General features: G+C 45.8%; 1 protein-coding gene across 1 annotated transcript in view; it reads left to right on the top strand.

The window, feature by feature from the left end:
• Positions 1-11,524, top strand: part of LOC133130705 (lysine-specific demethylase 4C-like) — a 28,287-nt gene extending 16,763 nt beyond the window's left edge. The window contains exons 7-9 of the mRNA XM_061245485.1: positions 3,221-3,324; positions 8,272-8,409; positions 11,451-11,524. Coding sequence (XP_061101469.1) covers positions 3,221-3,324; positions 8,272-8,409; positions 11,451-11,480 — 272 coding nt within the window. The 3' untranslated portion in view covers positions 11,481-11,524. The remainder of the gene's footprint in view (positions 1-3,220; positions 3,325-8,271; positions 8,410-11,450) is intronic.
• Positions 11,525-14,259: the final 2,735 nt, after the last annotated feature.

Raw genomic sequence — 14,259 nt, 5'->3', positions numbered from 1 at the left:
CGTTCATTTCCCCTTCCCATTGCCATGGTGACTGACCGAAGAAAGTATGAAGAATGCAAAAAGTTTTATATCCTTCCTCAAATCTGTCCCTGGTAGACTTGCTACAACTGTCCCCTGTTAGACTTGCAAAAACGGCCCTCTGGTAGAGTTGCTACAACTGTGGCTAGTGGTAAATGCTTAAATATAAATGTAATCCAAAGACATGCAGGTTAGTCTACTTGGCAGGCATTTGCAAGACGTTGCTGTAAAAGCGGATTTGTGCTCAGTCATCCTACCCTGTGTAAATACAAGTTAATAAATAAATTAGTTGGCGCTCTGATCCAGAGAAACGTGGAAGTTACCATTGCTTCGCTTTGATTTCCCCTGCAGCATTTCATAACTTCTAGCCACTAGGCCAGGAATACTTCCGTAGCCTCATTGACCCAAACCCACGGATCCTACTGCCAAATAGCGCACAGGAGCCCAGCAAGATGGCCACTCTAATCGTAAACGACGTGTCGCGTGTGAACTCTGGTTATGGACCAGTGCCAGTTGGATATGCGTTTGTACTGCTTGTACCCACACTGTTGGCCTTGGTAAACCGGCCAGTGAAAGTGTGTCCTGCCAATTATGAATGATGAATTATGAAAAACGAGGTTGTGTACATTACTGAAGTCTTGCTGGGGTGAAAGCGGCCTTTTGAGACGCACTCAGGAGTACAGATTAAACACGGGAAACGAGAGGATCTGGCTTGGCGACTCCTCCTGAGGTGGCAGTACATCCAAAATGGTTCCGCTTCAAAATGGTGGAAGCTGCAACGTAAACATACTGAAATGCACCAACATTTTACCCGGGAGCCTCACCTGTAATAGGCACATTCCGCAGCCTTTAATACGTCTGAGAGGAGTTCTTAGCCGTCGTTTCTCTTCTGAAATGGCCCCAGAGGTGGTGATTAAAAACCACTGAAAGAATACGCTGTTCTTAGCGGCTGGTCATGTGGGAGTGAGAGAGGGATCAGTGCGATTCTTAACCACTGGGCATGTGGGAGTGAGAGAGGGATCAGTGCGAATAAAAGAAGAATGGGAACTATAAGCTGTATCATGGAGGAGGTCACGTCGGACAACGCAGGAAACCGAGGGCTGGTGTGGGGGAGTGCCAACATTTGCTTTACGTTTCTTTGAATTGACTCGAGTTGAATTGTTTCCCGTTGGTGGACGTCCCTGCTGATGTTTTCACCCCAGCAGCCGGGCGGACCTCAGCCGGCTCCGCGCAGTGGCTTTTCCGGCCACCCCTTCCCCAGCACTCAGCTTTGATCTGCGCGTGTTATTTTATTCAGCAGTTCAGTGTCGTCTGAGGTGCCTCTTCAAGGGAGAGCAAAGCAAAATATTTCCCTTTCATTCCGCTGCAGGTTATTTGAATTCCCCTCAGAAAAGGTCGACGTCGAAAACCAGCTCTGTTTAATGTCATTGTGTATCTTTAGCTGAAATCATCAGCCTACCTCTGTCTTTCTTATGGAGTGCTTTTGCTGAGTGACTTTTTTGGTTTCAGAAGTTCAGTTTATTAAACCAAAAGGTGAGCACATAAAGAATTTTTGTTGGTGCTCATCGGCAGATGCCGTTGGAAATTAATAGTACTGGAAGCCAACTAACAAATTATATTTCATTAATTTAACCCTGTCTGTTTGTTTAACTGTGGGTGACAATGGTTGTTGTTTTAATTTTTACCCATTAGAACCAAAGAATGAGTACTTACTGTCTTCCAGTGAAAGTCGTTAGTCCTAACATCTGAGGTGCTGCTTATTTTTCAGTTTTCAAACAGAGGGCGCTCTCGGGGAGGTGTTTTTTTGGGTGATTAATCGGGCAATGTATTTTTCAGACCATACATTTGTAACAGCTGATATCAGCTGCTGTAAAGCCAAACGATAGCTCCAGGAATCCAGGAAAATGGTTTTTCATTTTCTAATGCATTTTTGTGAACACGGATGCTGAAAAATATCCTTGTAAATAACATGGCTGTAGCTGAAGTTCTTTGTCTTAGGAATTCACATTTAAAGTGGGAGTCTAGACTCAAGTTAATGGCCCCTGAAACAAGATGGCCTTTGACTCTATTGAAGAGAAAAAGGTTTTTCTGTAGAATTCAAATCTAATATACACTGCTCCGGGTTCCCGAGGGCAGAGCTACCTGTTGTTAACTGGTCGGCAGCGTTCGCCTCTTAACATGAGAGTGCGCATGACGCACGACTGCGTTCGCCTACTTTATAAGAGTTATGTAAGCGCAACGATGACTCTGCACAGGCAGATGAGTCTTTTTTTTTTCCCCTTATGGTTTCACCTCAAACCTCTACTGATGAAAACAGAGAGAGAAGAGAAAGAGGAGGAATTGAGTTCCGGTTAAGCTGAACGTGTGATGCCTATCGTCCGCTCCCTGCGAGGGGGCTTACTACCCCCTCGCCGCTGACGTTTTGAAATGGAGCGGTGGAAACGGACGTTTGGAGGCGTGTTCTGTGGACAGAACGCGGTGGGGAGACTTTGGTTCTTTGGTTTGGTTTGGTCCCCCCCCCCTCCTTAAGAGGGCAGAGTCGGAGCGAAACTCAGGCCCTGGTGAACCCGTGTCGAGGGCCCTAATCTCTTCCGGGGGCGTCGAGGGCCCTTAAATCTGAAGGAGGGGCCGCTTAAAGTGCCCCCCGACAAGAGGCCAGAATGAGGAAAGCGAGCTGCTTGATTAGAGACGGCCGTCGGCGAGCTGTGGATAAACCCCACTCAGCTGGGCGAAAAATGATCAGGACTGCGTGTAATAGTGCCTGAAACTGCTTTAGAAAGCCTGGGCTAATGGACCACTGGATGCTGGCTGTTGGTACTTGATATGTGAGCTCAATGATACATTATCTGGGATTAGGTAAATGGTCTGCTGTAACAGTGCTTTGAAGTGCGTTTTCATAAACGCCGGTACAAAGGGGTAGAAAAAGGCGCGTCGCCGTGTGTGTGCGTGTGTGTGCGTGTGTGTGCGTGTGTGTGCGTGTGTGTGCGTGTGTGTGCGTGTGTGTGCGTGTGTGTGCGTGCTTGTAGAATGTTGTACAAAGCTTGTGATGTTGACTCGATGTGATTTGCTTCGTAAAGTCAAACACTGCAGCAAAGCCTGTTGAAATGACAAATGACAGCTCTCCGCTGACAGCTCATTTCGAGAACTCAACAAGTAGCCGGCAGAGGAGCTCAGCCCAAACTCACCTCTGCTCTGCCTGCAGGCTTCTTCCCGAACGGCTTCCAGAACTGCGAAGCTTTCCTTCGGCATAAGATGACCCTCATCTCGCCGTCCGTACTGAAGAAATACAGCATCCCCTTCGACAAGGTACGCCATTGCAGCCACTGTGAATAATCATTGCGTCCATTATTTATTCATTTTTGATTTCAATAGTTCAATTCCTTGCGTTGGTGTGCTGAACAATAAGACCTCTGACTTAGGCTGGCTTAGTCATTCAGGGATGAGCGCAAGGTATTCTGGCCCGTATTGCAGGCTGATTTGTTTGGGGAAAACTGGCTCCGTCGCCGCGCCATATCTGTGCGGAAACGGCCAAAGCGTGGGCTGACTGGCGGAGAGAGAGACTAGCTGGAGACGCACAATGCTGTCGCCCTTGGCAGCCATTTTGTTTCTGCGTCTCGGGGATCAGTGCAGATGCCTTGGCAGGGACGGCGTGTATTGTGGAAGCGGCACAATACCCACAATGCCCCCCGGCCTCTGTTGTTTCAGTGGCGCACGCCGCCTTGGCGCCCCGGCGGTATGGAGGCGCGCCCCGCGATTCCGAGCAGTTGGCACGGCGACGAGCCGCCGGGTGCACCTGCCGCACGCAGCTGCCCGGCCTGTCTGTCTGACGGCCGACGGCGCTGTGCACCCGCGCGCGATTGGACGCCGTTCCCGGCGATCCGCAAGCCATTGATCAAAGTCAGAGCGCCGTTCGGGCCCCGAATTTATCCCGCTTCTACCCAGGGCCATCTCCAGTCAGCCGCGTTAGATTGCGCTTTACTCCCAAACGCAAACCGGAAAATGCTCATTTTAGTTGTTGTGCTTTTTGCAGCATGAACTATAAACTGTGGAGTGTAAGACTTTTGAATGTAGTCATTACATTCAATTGATTATGATTATTCCAAGCGTGGAATAATAATATAAAAAAAACAATATAAAAATTCACTCAGATGCTGTGGAATCTGATCCTGAAGCCTGAAAACTTTTCCCATTTAATTTAGATTTTACTTTCTTGTTAATAGAAATCTTGATCAACTTCGATAAAGCATGATTACATAAGCTACCATTTTATACCCATTTGGTTGACCCGCTTAGTCAATAACTGAGTTTCACAACTTTCTACTGAAAACATATGCATGTGTGGTATATATGTGTTTTGCATTCGTAATTTTAGGCGGCACGGATGGTGTTGTGGGTAGCACTGCCGCCTCACACCAAGGAGGTCCTCGGTTCGAATCCCCGTCGGCCGGGACCTCTCTGTGTGGAGTTTGCATGTTCTCCCCGTGTCTGCGTGGGATTCCTCCGGATAGGCTCCAGCCCCCCTGCGACCCTGTTCAGGATAAGCGGGTTGAGATAATGGATGAATGGATGGATGGATGGATGGATTTGTAATTTTACAGACCCAGTACCTTTGAAATTGTGTTCAAATTGAGCGTAGCCTCATCATTTCTGCACATATTTTTTGCCTGGACAGTTCATTGTGTTTCTCCTGGCTCTCCTGCGTGTTTATCCGTGGTGTGAGAGACGTTTCAGGGACAATGGCCACCCAAGGAGTCAGCACCCCGCGGACCCCCTCAGTGCTGGCGGGGGGGGGGGCGTTCGGCCTGAAGCCCGGCTCCCCCCAGGCGTCACCGTCGTGCGGTCACACGCTGAGGACCACGGGGGGGGGCGGGCCTCAGCAGAGAGGCCCGGGGGATGATCTCGGCACGGACCCGGAGAGGGGGCGTCCAGTCCCTCTCTACACGCCGCTCCGCACGGCGCTAATCCAAACACCACCCCGGGCCCTTCTCCGGAAAGACTAGCACTAGATTTTCAGTAACGTTACCCACATCATTTATCATCTCCTGTACAGCTAATGGGAGGCTGAAATTAATTACACGTTTTCAGGAAGAAAAAAAAAAAATAGAAAAAAAAGTCAATAGCTTGGGTTATTTAAAATGATCCCTGGGGGAAATTGGTGGTTTGAAGTGTTCGGCTCACACACACTCTTAAAATACTGACTTAATAGCAGTACTGTATATTTCAACACTTAACCTGGTTTATGCTGTCTCAGAGTACCTAATAGAATTCCATTTTTAAAATGTGAATTCTGAAATGTGACTGGGTTATACATGGCAGAGGAACTTAAGGTTACTGCAACAAATCTTGCCAAATATGTCAATCTGTAGTAAGTTCCTGTGCGCTGTGACCAATACATTTTATAGTCCACTTTCTGACAAAGCGTGCCCTGCATTACTGATACCTTCAGAGGAAGTGGAGTTGCATCTGCTTACAGCTTATCTTCTTCCCCCTCAAGAATTCCCGGAATATCCTCTGCAGCTAGGAGATAATTAAATAGCCTGTGTATCAGATGGAAGGTGTTTGCATGCTGCCGAATTTTTATCCTCCATTTTATTGCATAAATGGCAGTCTCAGGGATTTGCAGGGGTGCTAGATAAACTGTTTTATTCCTGGATTTGGAATGATGGACGGGGGAAGAGTGGCACACTGAGGATGTGAATATCTGCTGAGCTTATCGTGTGGAATATGAGCAGCTTACTAGCCTGACTCTCCCCAAACGTAGCCAAGTGCTTGTGTTTATGTCCAAATACACTGTATATCTCACAGCCAGGACTGTGTTATAACCCGTATACAACGCACATATATCTTTACATGTATGCCCATCTAACACATTGGACATTGTTTAAACAATGGGGTCCGTTCTGTTCATGTTTGAAGCCTTCAGCTGCACATGCCCAGAAAGTAAGATGAAACTTGACCGATTTGTGAAAAAGGGACACCGTCTGGAGAGGATTTGGCACACAGGTGTGATGGAAGTGGAGTGACATTTTGGGCGGGGTCGTTGTTAGAGACGTGGTAGAGCACAGCTCCGCACTGCTGCTAATGTGGGATCTGTTTGAGCCTGGCTATAATGACTTGTCCTGCCTTTGAGTTTTCTTTTTATTTCTTCATAAATCCCCAGCCGTTATTTATAGGTCTAATTTTTTTTTACTGTGAAATTAAATGCACTGGAATATTGTTTCTCAGAAATCACTTGTTACTAGAAATGTCATTGTGGCATGAAAATGCTTAAATATCTAATTCATTTATTTCGGGAAGATTTTTACCCCTAACATTCACTAAAATTGAACATTGCCTAAACATTTCAATGTGTCTGACTCGAGTCCAGTGTTCCTTTTCAAAAATCTGTTGCTCTTGGAATAGCACGCAGTCTGTTTAGAAGAGAAAAATAGCTCAACACCCACTCCCAGAACAAACAATGACTAATCATTGGTTTTGAAGCAGTAGATTATTGTTGGTTTATGTGTGGAAGAACTGAAATTCTTTTTTGTGTTTTCTCATTGACATGCAACCTACACGTTGGCCCCTTCTCATGTTACTTATGCAGTGTACTGTACATTCCCCTGGGGATCCCACCGTTTACATTAAAGCTTTTTCTAAATGTTTTGCGTTTCAAGTAAAATACAGAATTACCCCAGAGTTTTGGGTAATTATGGCTTGCGTTCCGTTAGCCAATATTTTATAGCCTGTGGAGGTCCATGCCGTTCCTTTAATCCCCCTGTGGTATCCGATGAAGCGGTCAAACTGCACGTTGTTCATTTGTCATTTTCTTTCCAGCCATTGCAACAGCGTATTCGACGAGCACGCGAGCATACCTCGGCCTTCGAGCGGAGAGAAAAATCCCCAAAGTCGCACGACTTCAGTCGCAAAGACAAACCTCTGAAAGGAAAGACGAACTGAATTGTGAAATCTCGACAACCCTTGCCTGCCCCAAATTGTAGATTTGTATTGTTGCGTAGTAACAATTATCTTATTACGCAAAGTGAAATCTTGAGCGCGTCTTGATTTTCCTTGTTGCCGAAGACATCAGAGAGAGGCTGCATATGGTTGGTGGGCAGTTCATTAATAAAGGCGATGTGGCACTAATTTACCACCACATTTGAAAATGAAGAGAAAATAATCTTTCTTGTACGAAAGCTGAATGTTCTTTCTTGGCACGCATCCTTTTCAAAGATGATCACTTCTACTTTATTGACCGTCTTACTCTGTGCCAGGAATACTCAAAACTGCTCTTCAGGATAAGCCTAGTCCTACACTAAATTAAAACTTGAATGGAGATTGTCCAAACAAAACCCAGTTTAGTCCAGGACTATACTTAGTCCGTGCCTGTGAAACTGCCCCCTGGTGTCCCCGGTTTAAAGCAGTCCTGATTAGAGGGGGGAATATAGACCGACAGCACTACGGGGTTTGAGTTTGGGCCACTGCTCTGTGGGCCAACTGCCAGCTGACAGTCTTCAGTAATGCTCCCTTCACAAAATCGGGCTATTTTCTGCGTCTTACCATTTATCTTACCATTTATGCTTGGCAAAAACATTTTAACATTTTAGAAAAATAGGGCGGAATTTTAAACCGAGGAAATTCTTTTTCCCAAGCAAAGAACGTCCTGTTCCGTGAAAGTGTCTTGGAACAGATAGAAGGGGATTGAATCTGCGATTGGAACGAGGGCTTTCAGAAGGGCCGCTGTGGTAACAGTCCGCCTGGTTCTGGCAGCCTGTGGGTTCATTCCCCATCTGACTCATTCCAAATGCTAAAAACTCTAGCTGGTGCCTCTCCACTTGGCGGAATTGGAAGAGGGGGTTGTGGGTAATGGCTTTGTGATGGACTTCTGATCCCCAGCGTCGGAGTCCAGATGAACTCAACGGGCTGCTAACTCTCAAGTAGCGTTTCCTTTCCTTTCAGAAGCAGGAATAGAATCTGAGGACTTATCGCTGCCTTCGCCCAGATAGGTGTTTAATGGAGAAATTCACTCTATTTCAATCACTGTAATCAGCTTTGGGAATCGACCACAATTTTCTGAACGTGAAACAGAAAAAAAAACAACTGACTGATTTGTCTTCCCATGCTATGTTTACCTGACAAAAAAAGAACTGGGCAGTGTTTTTTCTGTGTCTCTTTATCGATCCTCCGGTTCCTCGTCAGCTCCTGGAAGTGGCCCCTATATTGCATCCTCTGCTTTGACCTTCAGTGATCTGTATGTTGTGTGTGACTCCGCAGATCACTCAGGAGGCAGGGGAGTTCATGATCACCTTTCCCTACGGCTACCACGCCGGCTTCAACCACGGCTTCAACTGCGCCGAGTCCACCAACTTCGCCAGCCTGCGCTGGATCAACTACGGCAAGGTGGCCACTCAGGTAAGGGCACCGCAGAGGAGGAAACTCTGCTGCCATCTTTACTGATACACACACACACACACACACACACACACAGGCCTTGCCTTTGCTTTTCCATAGGTGAATGTGATATCACTCTATCGCTGTCAGGTACTGACTGGCTTGTTCAGTTGATACCTGTAGTTTCATGGTATTGCCAGCCTTTTAATGGCTCATACAGTGTCACACTGTTAAGTCCATGATGCGTTCAGGATGTATTCTGAATTCTGGTGGTACATTTGGGGGAAAAAGCTGTGTTGCTTTCCTTTGGATGGGCCACATTGCAGCCCTTGTTAGCCCAGTCCCATCACGGGAGGAGTATGCTCAGTGGAGTGAAACTAGGCTTTAGGAATCATCAAGGGCTGGTGTGCAGACTGTCTGGCCAATTAGTGCTGCTAATTGTTCAGTTAATTACCCAGGAGAAAAGAAAACCAGGGCTGGATTTGGATTTGAGGACCAGAGGTGATGGAGGCAAATTTCAGCGATCTCCCTGGAGTCAGTGGAGGATTCAGTAGGCTTCGCCTGGCTTTGCGTTAAACATCCATTCAGGCTTTCCTTGAAACCCAGTCTTAAAGGAAAGCACCAACATTTTGGGAAATATACCACTTCTCATTTTATTTCACATGTATTTCAAATACGTATGATACCTTGTGTAAATAAGACGGCTTCATAGTTGCTGTAAGGTGTATTTCTTCACTTTGAAGGAGGTAGGCTACTGACTCCAAGAGGCTTCAAGTCTTCATGCTAAGCTAACACGTTATGCTAACATGGAAATTGAGCCAGTGAATGCACAAAAATTAAAATTAAATCTCGTCTGGGTCCGGGTAAGTCTGAAAAAAGGTATATTTCCCAAAATGTTGGTGTTTTCCTTTAAACCCCGCCCTTGTCGTCATATTCTCTGCCTCATTGTGGTTCATTCTCCTGCCCCAGGTGTCATTTTAATTGAAGTCGAGATAAAATACTCAGCGTGCACATCTTTCCCGAATTCTTTGCATTACAGCTTCCGTTTAGTAGAACACATTTCTATCCAGCAGAATTGCGTTTGAGAGAGAAGAATGGGAGGGAATAAGGTTGAATGGGAGAAATGTGTAAGCGGTGGATGTTTCCCTGCCTAGCGTCTGAAAGCACGTCTTTGTTTCTGCACAGCAGGGAATGCTGGTGGCGGCTGCCGCGTTTCTTTCTGTTATTTTTCCCCTCAAATTCCCACAGGTGCAGCTGATCATTTTCTCTTGTTCAGGTTGTTTTGTTTTAAATTCAACAATTTTCTGACAGAACGGCTTGCGCCAACGAGTCGAGCAAATCCTTGGCCCCTTCCCCAGTTTCGGACAGTTTTCTTTTAACCCTTCGTTTTCGTTTTTTGTCTTTCTTCTTTTCGGTCAGTGTTCTAGAACTCCTTTGCTTTGCAATACCAGTAGTGATGTCACATCAGCATTAGAACGTTCAGTAAAGAACGTTCTAATCACCTGATCTTGCACCACATGGGTTAAAGCCACAGAGGCTGAACGCTTGGGACCGACATCAAAACGCCATGTCTGTCAGTTACCCTGAGCCGGCTGCCATTCAGACTGAGGCGCTCCGCTTGTTAAAGTGAAGATTTCCGACATCATTTCTTCAGCTTTAACGCACGGCGCATGACTGGGAGGCTCCTGCCGTCTGTTTCGCCAGCACAATGAATCGCGCTCGTTAACCGGAGCCATTTTAACGGCGTGTTCGATAGCGAGTCACCTCATTCAGGGGTTCCGGGCATTCCTCTGGGAAACGCTGCACCTCAGCTTTCCCCACCGTGAATGGGGGGGGTATCCTTTTGGAGAACCTCGTCTAAAGATGATTGCACAATTAACTACCGCACTGTCCCCACATTTCACAATGTCAGCAAAAATGTATTTTCTTACAATCCAATGAACTCAAAATAAATTTATGTCTATTGATGCCTGTAGCCCCCCCCCCCTTCCCCACCAACACACTTGAAATCCACCCATGCCTTTAATTTCTTTGAGGTCGTTATGGATGCCGTGCACCTCAGAGGGATAAATAATGAGTTATGGGTTGGAGTTTATATTTTTCGGTGCGGCGCCCCTGCCTCTCTCGGCCTGATTGTGAAGGCTTGCTGCTTCAGTCTGTCCGTGGGCCCCATCCGTGCCATTCAGCCGCTGCGGTACCCGCCCAGGTGAGCCGAGACCAACATGGATGCCGTTACACAGGGCTGTGTGTGGGGGATCTTCACTCTGTGGCACCAGCTGACCAGCGTGCCTGTGTGCAGAAGTCAGTGGAGAGGCACATTTAAGGTGTATGTCGTAATCCACTGGCATGGCTGTCGACTCAATAGTGACCTTGTTTGGCATCATGTTTCTTATTTATCTCGCCCTGAGGTCAGGTATTTATTTGGTTTTTTTGTCTTTTTATTTTGTTGTTCAATATTGAATTATTTTTAGGTTTGTATGGGGGATGATGAATCGCAGGTGGATTCACAGCTCCGAGTGAGGGCAGGTGTGTCTAAACCATAGACTGTCCTCCACTGACTGTCCATGGGCTTGTGAAAAGCGCTTTAAAACCGTGGAAGTCCCAAGTTTACGGGTGCCTCCATACGGTTTGGCCAAGTGCAGCTCCTCCAATACGCATGTCAGTGAGTGACATGGCAGGGACGCAAACCGATTTTTCCAGTATTACTGTATTGTCCTAAAGAAAATAGGCCAATGGGGAGGTATTTGCGGAAGAAAAATCGCTGATTGCGACTACATTTTTCTGTGGGAAAAAATGATTGACTTCATATTTTTACCATAGTGTTACGATTGACTTATACTGATAGGGTGGCTGAAACGCCTACAGTGGAGCCGACCACAGTGGCTCGAGTGAGCAGCGTCAAAACCAGGAAACGAGCCGAAAGAATTAAGCCCGGTTTTGGCCACTTGGTCTAAACTCACCCTCCTCTGACATCGAGTACGCTTCAATACCGTTATTACATCACAGAAAAAACGTTTGGTCATGTGATTAAAAAAAAAAAAAAAGCGCCTTGATTTCTACAGGAGACACCGGCTGATCCCTATCTGACGTGATGGCAGCGATGAAACCGAACAGAAGAATAAATTCTGGAAGATTCCGCCGGTTAATGTTCGCTCGCAGACTCGGGCCAGCGGGGTGTAGCGCAGGAGGTAGTGCGGTGGACTGTCTTGATTCATTACGTCTCTCACGGTCCTTTCCCCCACACGCTGCCCCACACTAAATCTCACTACCTAGATTGATGAGGCAAATCCACTAAAACAATATGATTTCCTAGCAACGTTGTTATGATTTCCTAGCAACGCCGTTATGATTTCCTGCCCAGGGCCCCCCGAGGAACCGGCAAGCAGTCCAACAAAACGAAAGGATAAATCTTTTTTTTTTGGTCAAACTTTCTCATTTGCAGGGCGAAATGCTATGCTGCACATCATGGAGAGAGAGAGGTGGAGAGAGAATGAGAGCGAGAGTGTGTGTGTGTGTGTGAGAGAGAGAGAGAGAGAGAAATGGAAAAGGAAAAGGGAAAGGACTACAGGGAGATTTGTTGTGAGATTTGTTTTGTACTTTTTGTACCGGTTCTGAGGTTTGACCTGGTCAAGAGCTGCGTGAATGTCTGTTAGGGGTTCTGCATGGTTTGATTGGCTCCTATTACCTCTAACCACAATCCTGATATGGTTATCATGGTGTTATGAGTGACAGAAGCAGCCTTCTCCTAGGCCTAACAAAAAAATAATAACCTATAATTATAGAGCACTTTTCATAAAAGGAATCCCACAGCTTAGAGTGCTTCAGAGCAGACTAAAGGTCAATACATCAAGTGGTAAAAACAAAGTAAAATGCATTAAAAAGTCAATTAAGCAAATAATAGAAATGCAATTATTATTATTATTATTATTTATAAATTTTTTTTTTCCTTTGGCTTTTGTCAAATACTTCCTAGTCCAGCATCCGTGTGGCATGTCATTGGATAAACTCAGAGAGATGGGGAGAAATTGTACTCACGGTGGGGAACTCGCCATAGTGTTGGACAGTGATGTATAAATGGGAAAGACAATGATCTTATTCACACTGACCAACCCATTTATGCTGAAGAGATTTTCTCCTGCTGATTAATTCTCACGGCAGATTTTTTTCTCATTTTGATCTGCTCTCTGGTAGAGTGATCAAGCATGATGATGTAACAGATGATGGCGATTCTGGGACAAATGTGTTTCGCTCCGCCCGTGTGATTTGCCGTAAATAAATGAAAAGCAGTATTGTTAAAGACAATAAACGACCCGAATATAAAGCGTGCCTTCGCCTGCATTTATCAAAAATGATGGCAACCGATGAGTACGTAACCCTTGTAAAGTAAGGAGTCAGGTGAAGGTGTTGGAGGGAAATGTCTCTGTAAAAGCCTGCAGTCAGGCCGCGCGGAACTGAAATAAAAAACGACGAAATGAGGCACTTTCATAATGTGGAGCGGAAAATTCATTTCTTCACTTCACGCCACCAAGAAGGAATTTCATCTTCAACTTAGTCCAGGCGTGTTGCCAATTGATGTTCACGCTCACAGGACTTTACAGGGAAACCTATTCGACATGAGCTCCTGTCTGTTAAGGATGGCGGGACACCACCCGAAGAGTCCATTCCTGATTCCGTTGTGTTGAATTGATTCATTGATGCAATTGGAGGCGAGTTCAACTGTTGATTCTAACCATGCTGTAAACATGGGCAATAAGTCTGTGATTCATTAGACTTGAGTGTTTCACTGAGTGTTTGAAATAACAGGAAAATAACCACTGATCTGAACATGCAAATAATATGCAGTGTCAATCACATAAGGAAGGGTGTTACCAATGAGAGCTGGAGTTGATAGCTAGCAATGCGTTCTTTTATAACATATTTTAGATGTTTTCATGAAGTTATGTACTTTACAGTTGTATCCCTTGATGACGTAGCAAGGTAGTTAGCTAGCAGGACATTCCCCCCAAAATGCTGCACAAACCTAATTTAATGTGTGGGGTGGCAGATACACGGCCAAGTGATACTGGTGACTGACTAGGCTCACGTTGGCTCACACAGAAGCTATTTCAGTTGGAATATTGTCCACAAACGTGACTGCAAGGTAACAGACATGCCAACGTTGTTGACGTTGTTGAGGTTCTAGGGTCACATGACTCACTGCGTGTTGCTCACTTGTGTAAGCTTGCATTCATCACCATGATCATGCATGAAAGAAGGTGGAACCTTCAGCCTGCAGAATCAGTAGCTGGCGTACAGCAAAACAACATCCACACCGAGGATCAAGCTTCTGAAGGCCTGTGCTCTCCAAGCGAAAAGGAGTCCAATTTAGAGGACAAACACTGTGAAAATGACACTTTTCCTGTTACACTTCAATCACAGAGCTGGTATCAGAAAGCCCATGTTATTTATTTATTTATTTATTTTTGAAGTTGATGGGAACGGCCAATAGTATATATATTTTGACAGATGGAGGGAGGGTGGGGGGCGGGCCGGGTGACATCACTGTGCACCCTGTGGGCGTTACCATGGCGAGAGCGCACATCACGACTCTATGTTTGCGCTAACATGAGCTACAGTTGCCAGCCCCCTACTACCCGAGAGTCAGCTGGCATTGGCTATGTGCTTCTTATGGGTTAAGCCACGCCCACATCCCAACTGGTCACTGAAACGGTTAGCCTGAATGACGAAATCTGTACAAAAATCTATATATTTTGCTTTAGCTCAATATAGGAAGTTTAGCAATTGTGGCAACACGGGATAAATATTCACCGTATATTTAAAAATAAGTAAAAACATCAATGTATGTATGTATTTAAAAATAAAATAAAAAAC

This window comes from Conger conger, chromosome 6 (assembly GCF_963514075.1).
Source record: "Conger conger chromosome 6, fConCon1.1, whole genome shotgun sequence".
NCBI classification, from domain to species: Eukaryota; Metazoa; Chordata; class Actinopteri; order Anguilliformes; family Congridae; genus Conger; species Conger conger.
This window is presented reverse-complemented; position numbering and strand designations above follow the sequence as displayed.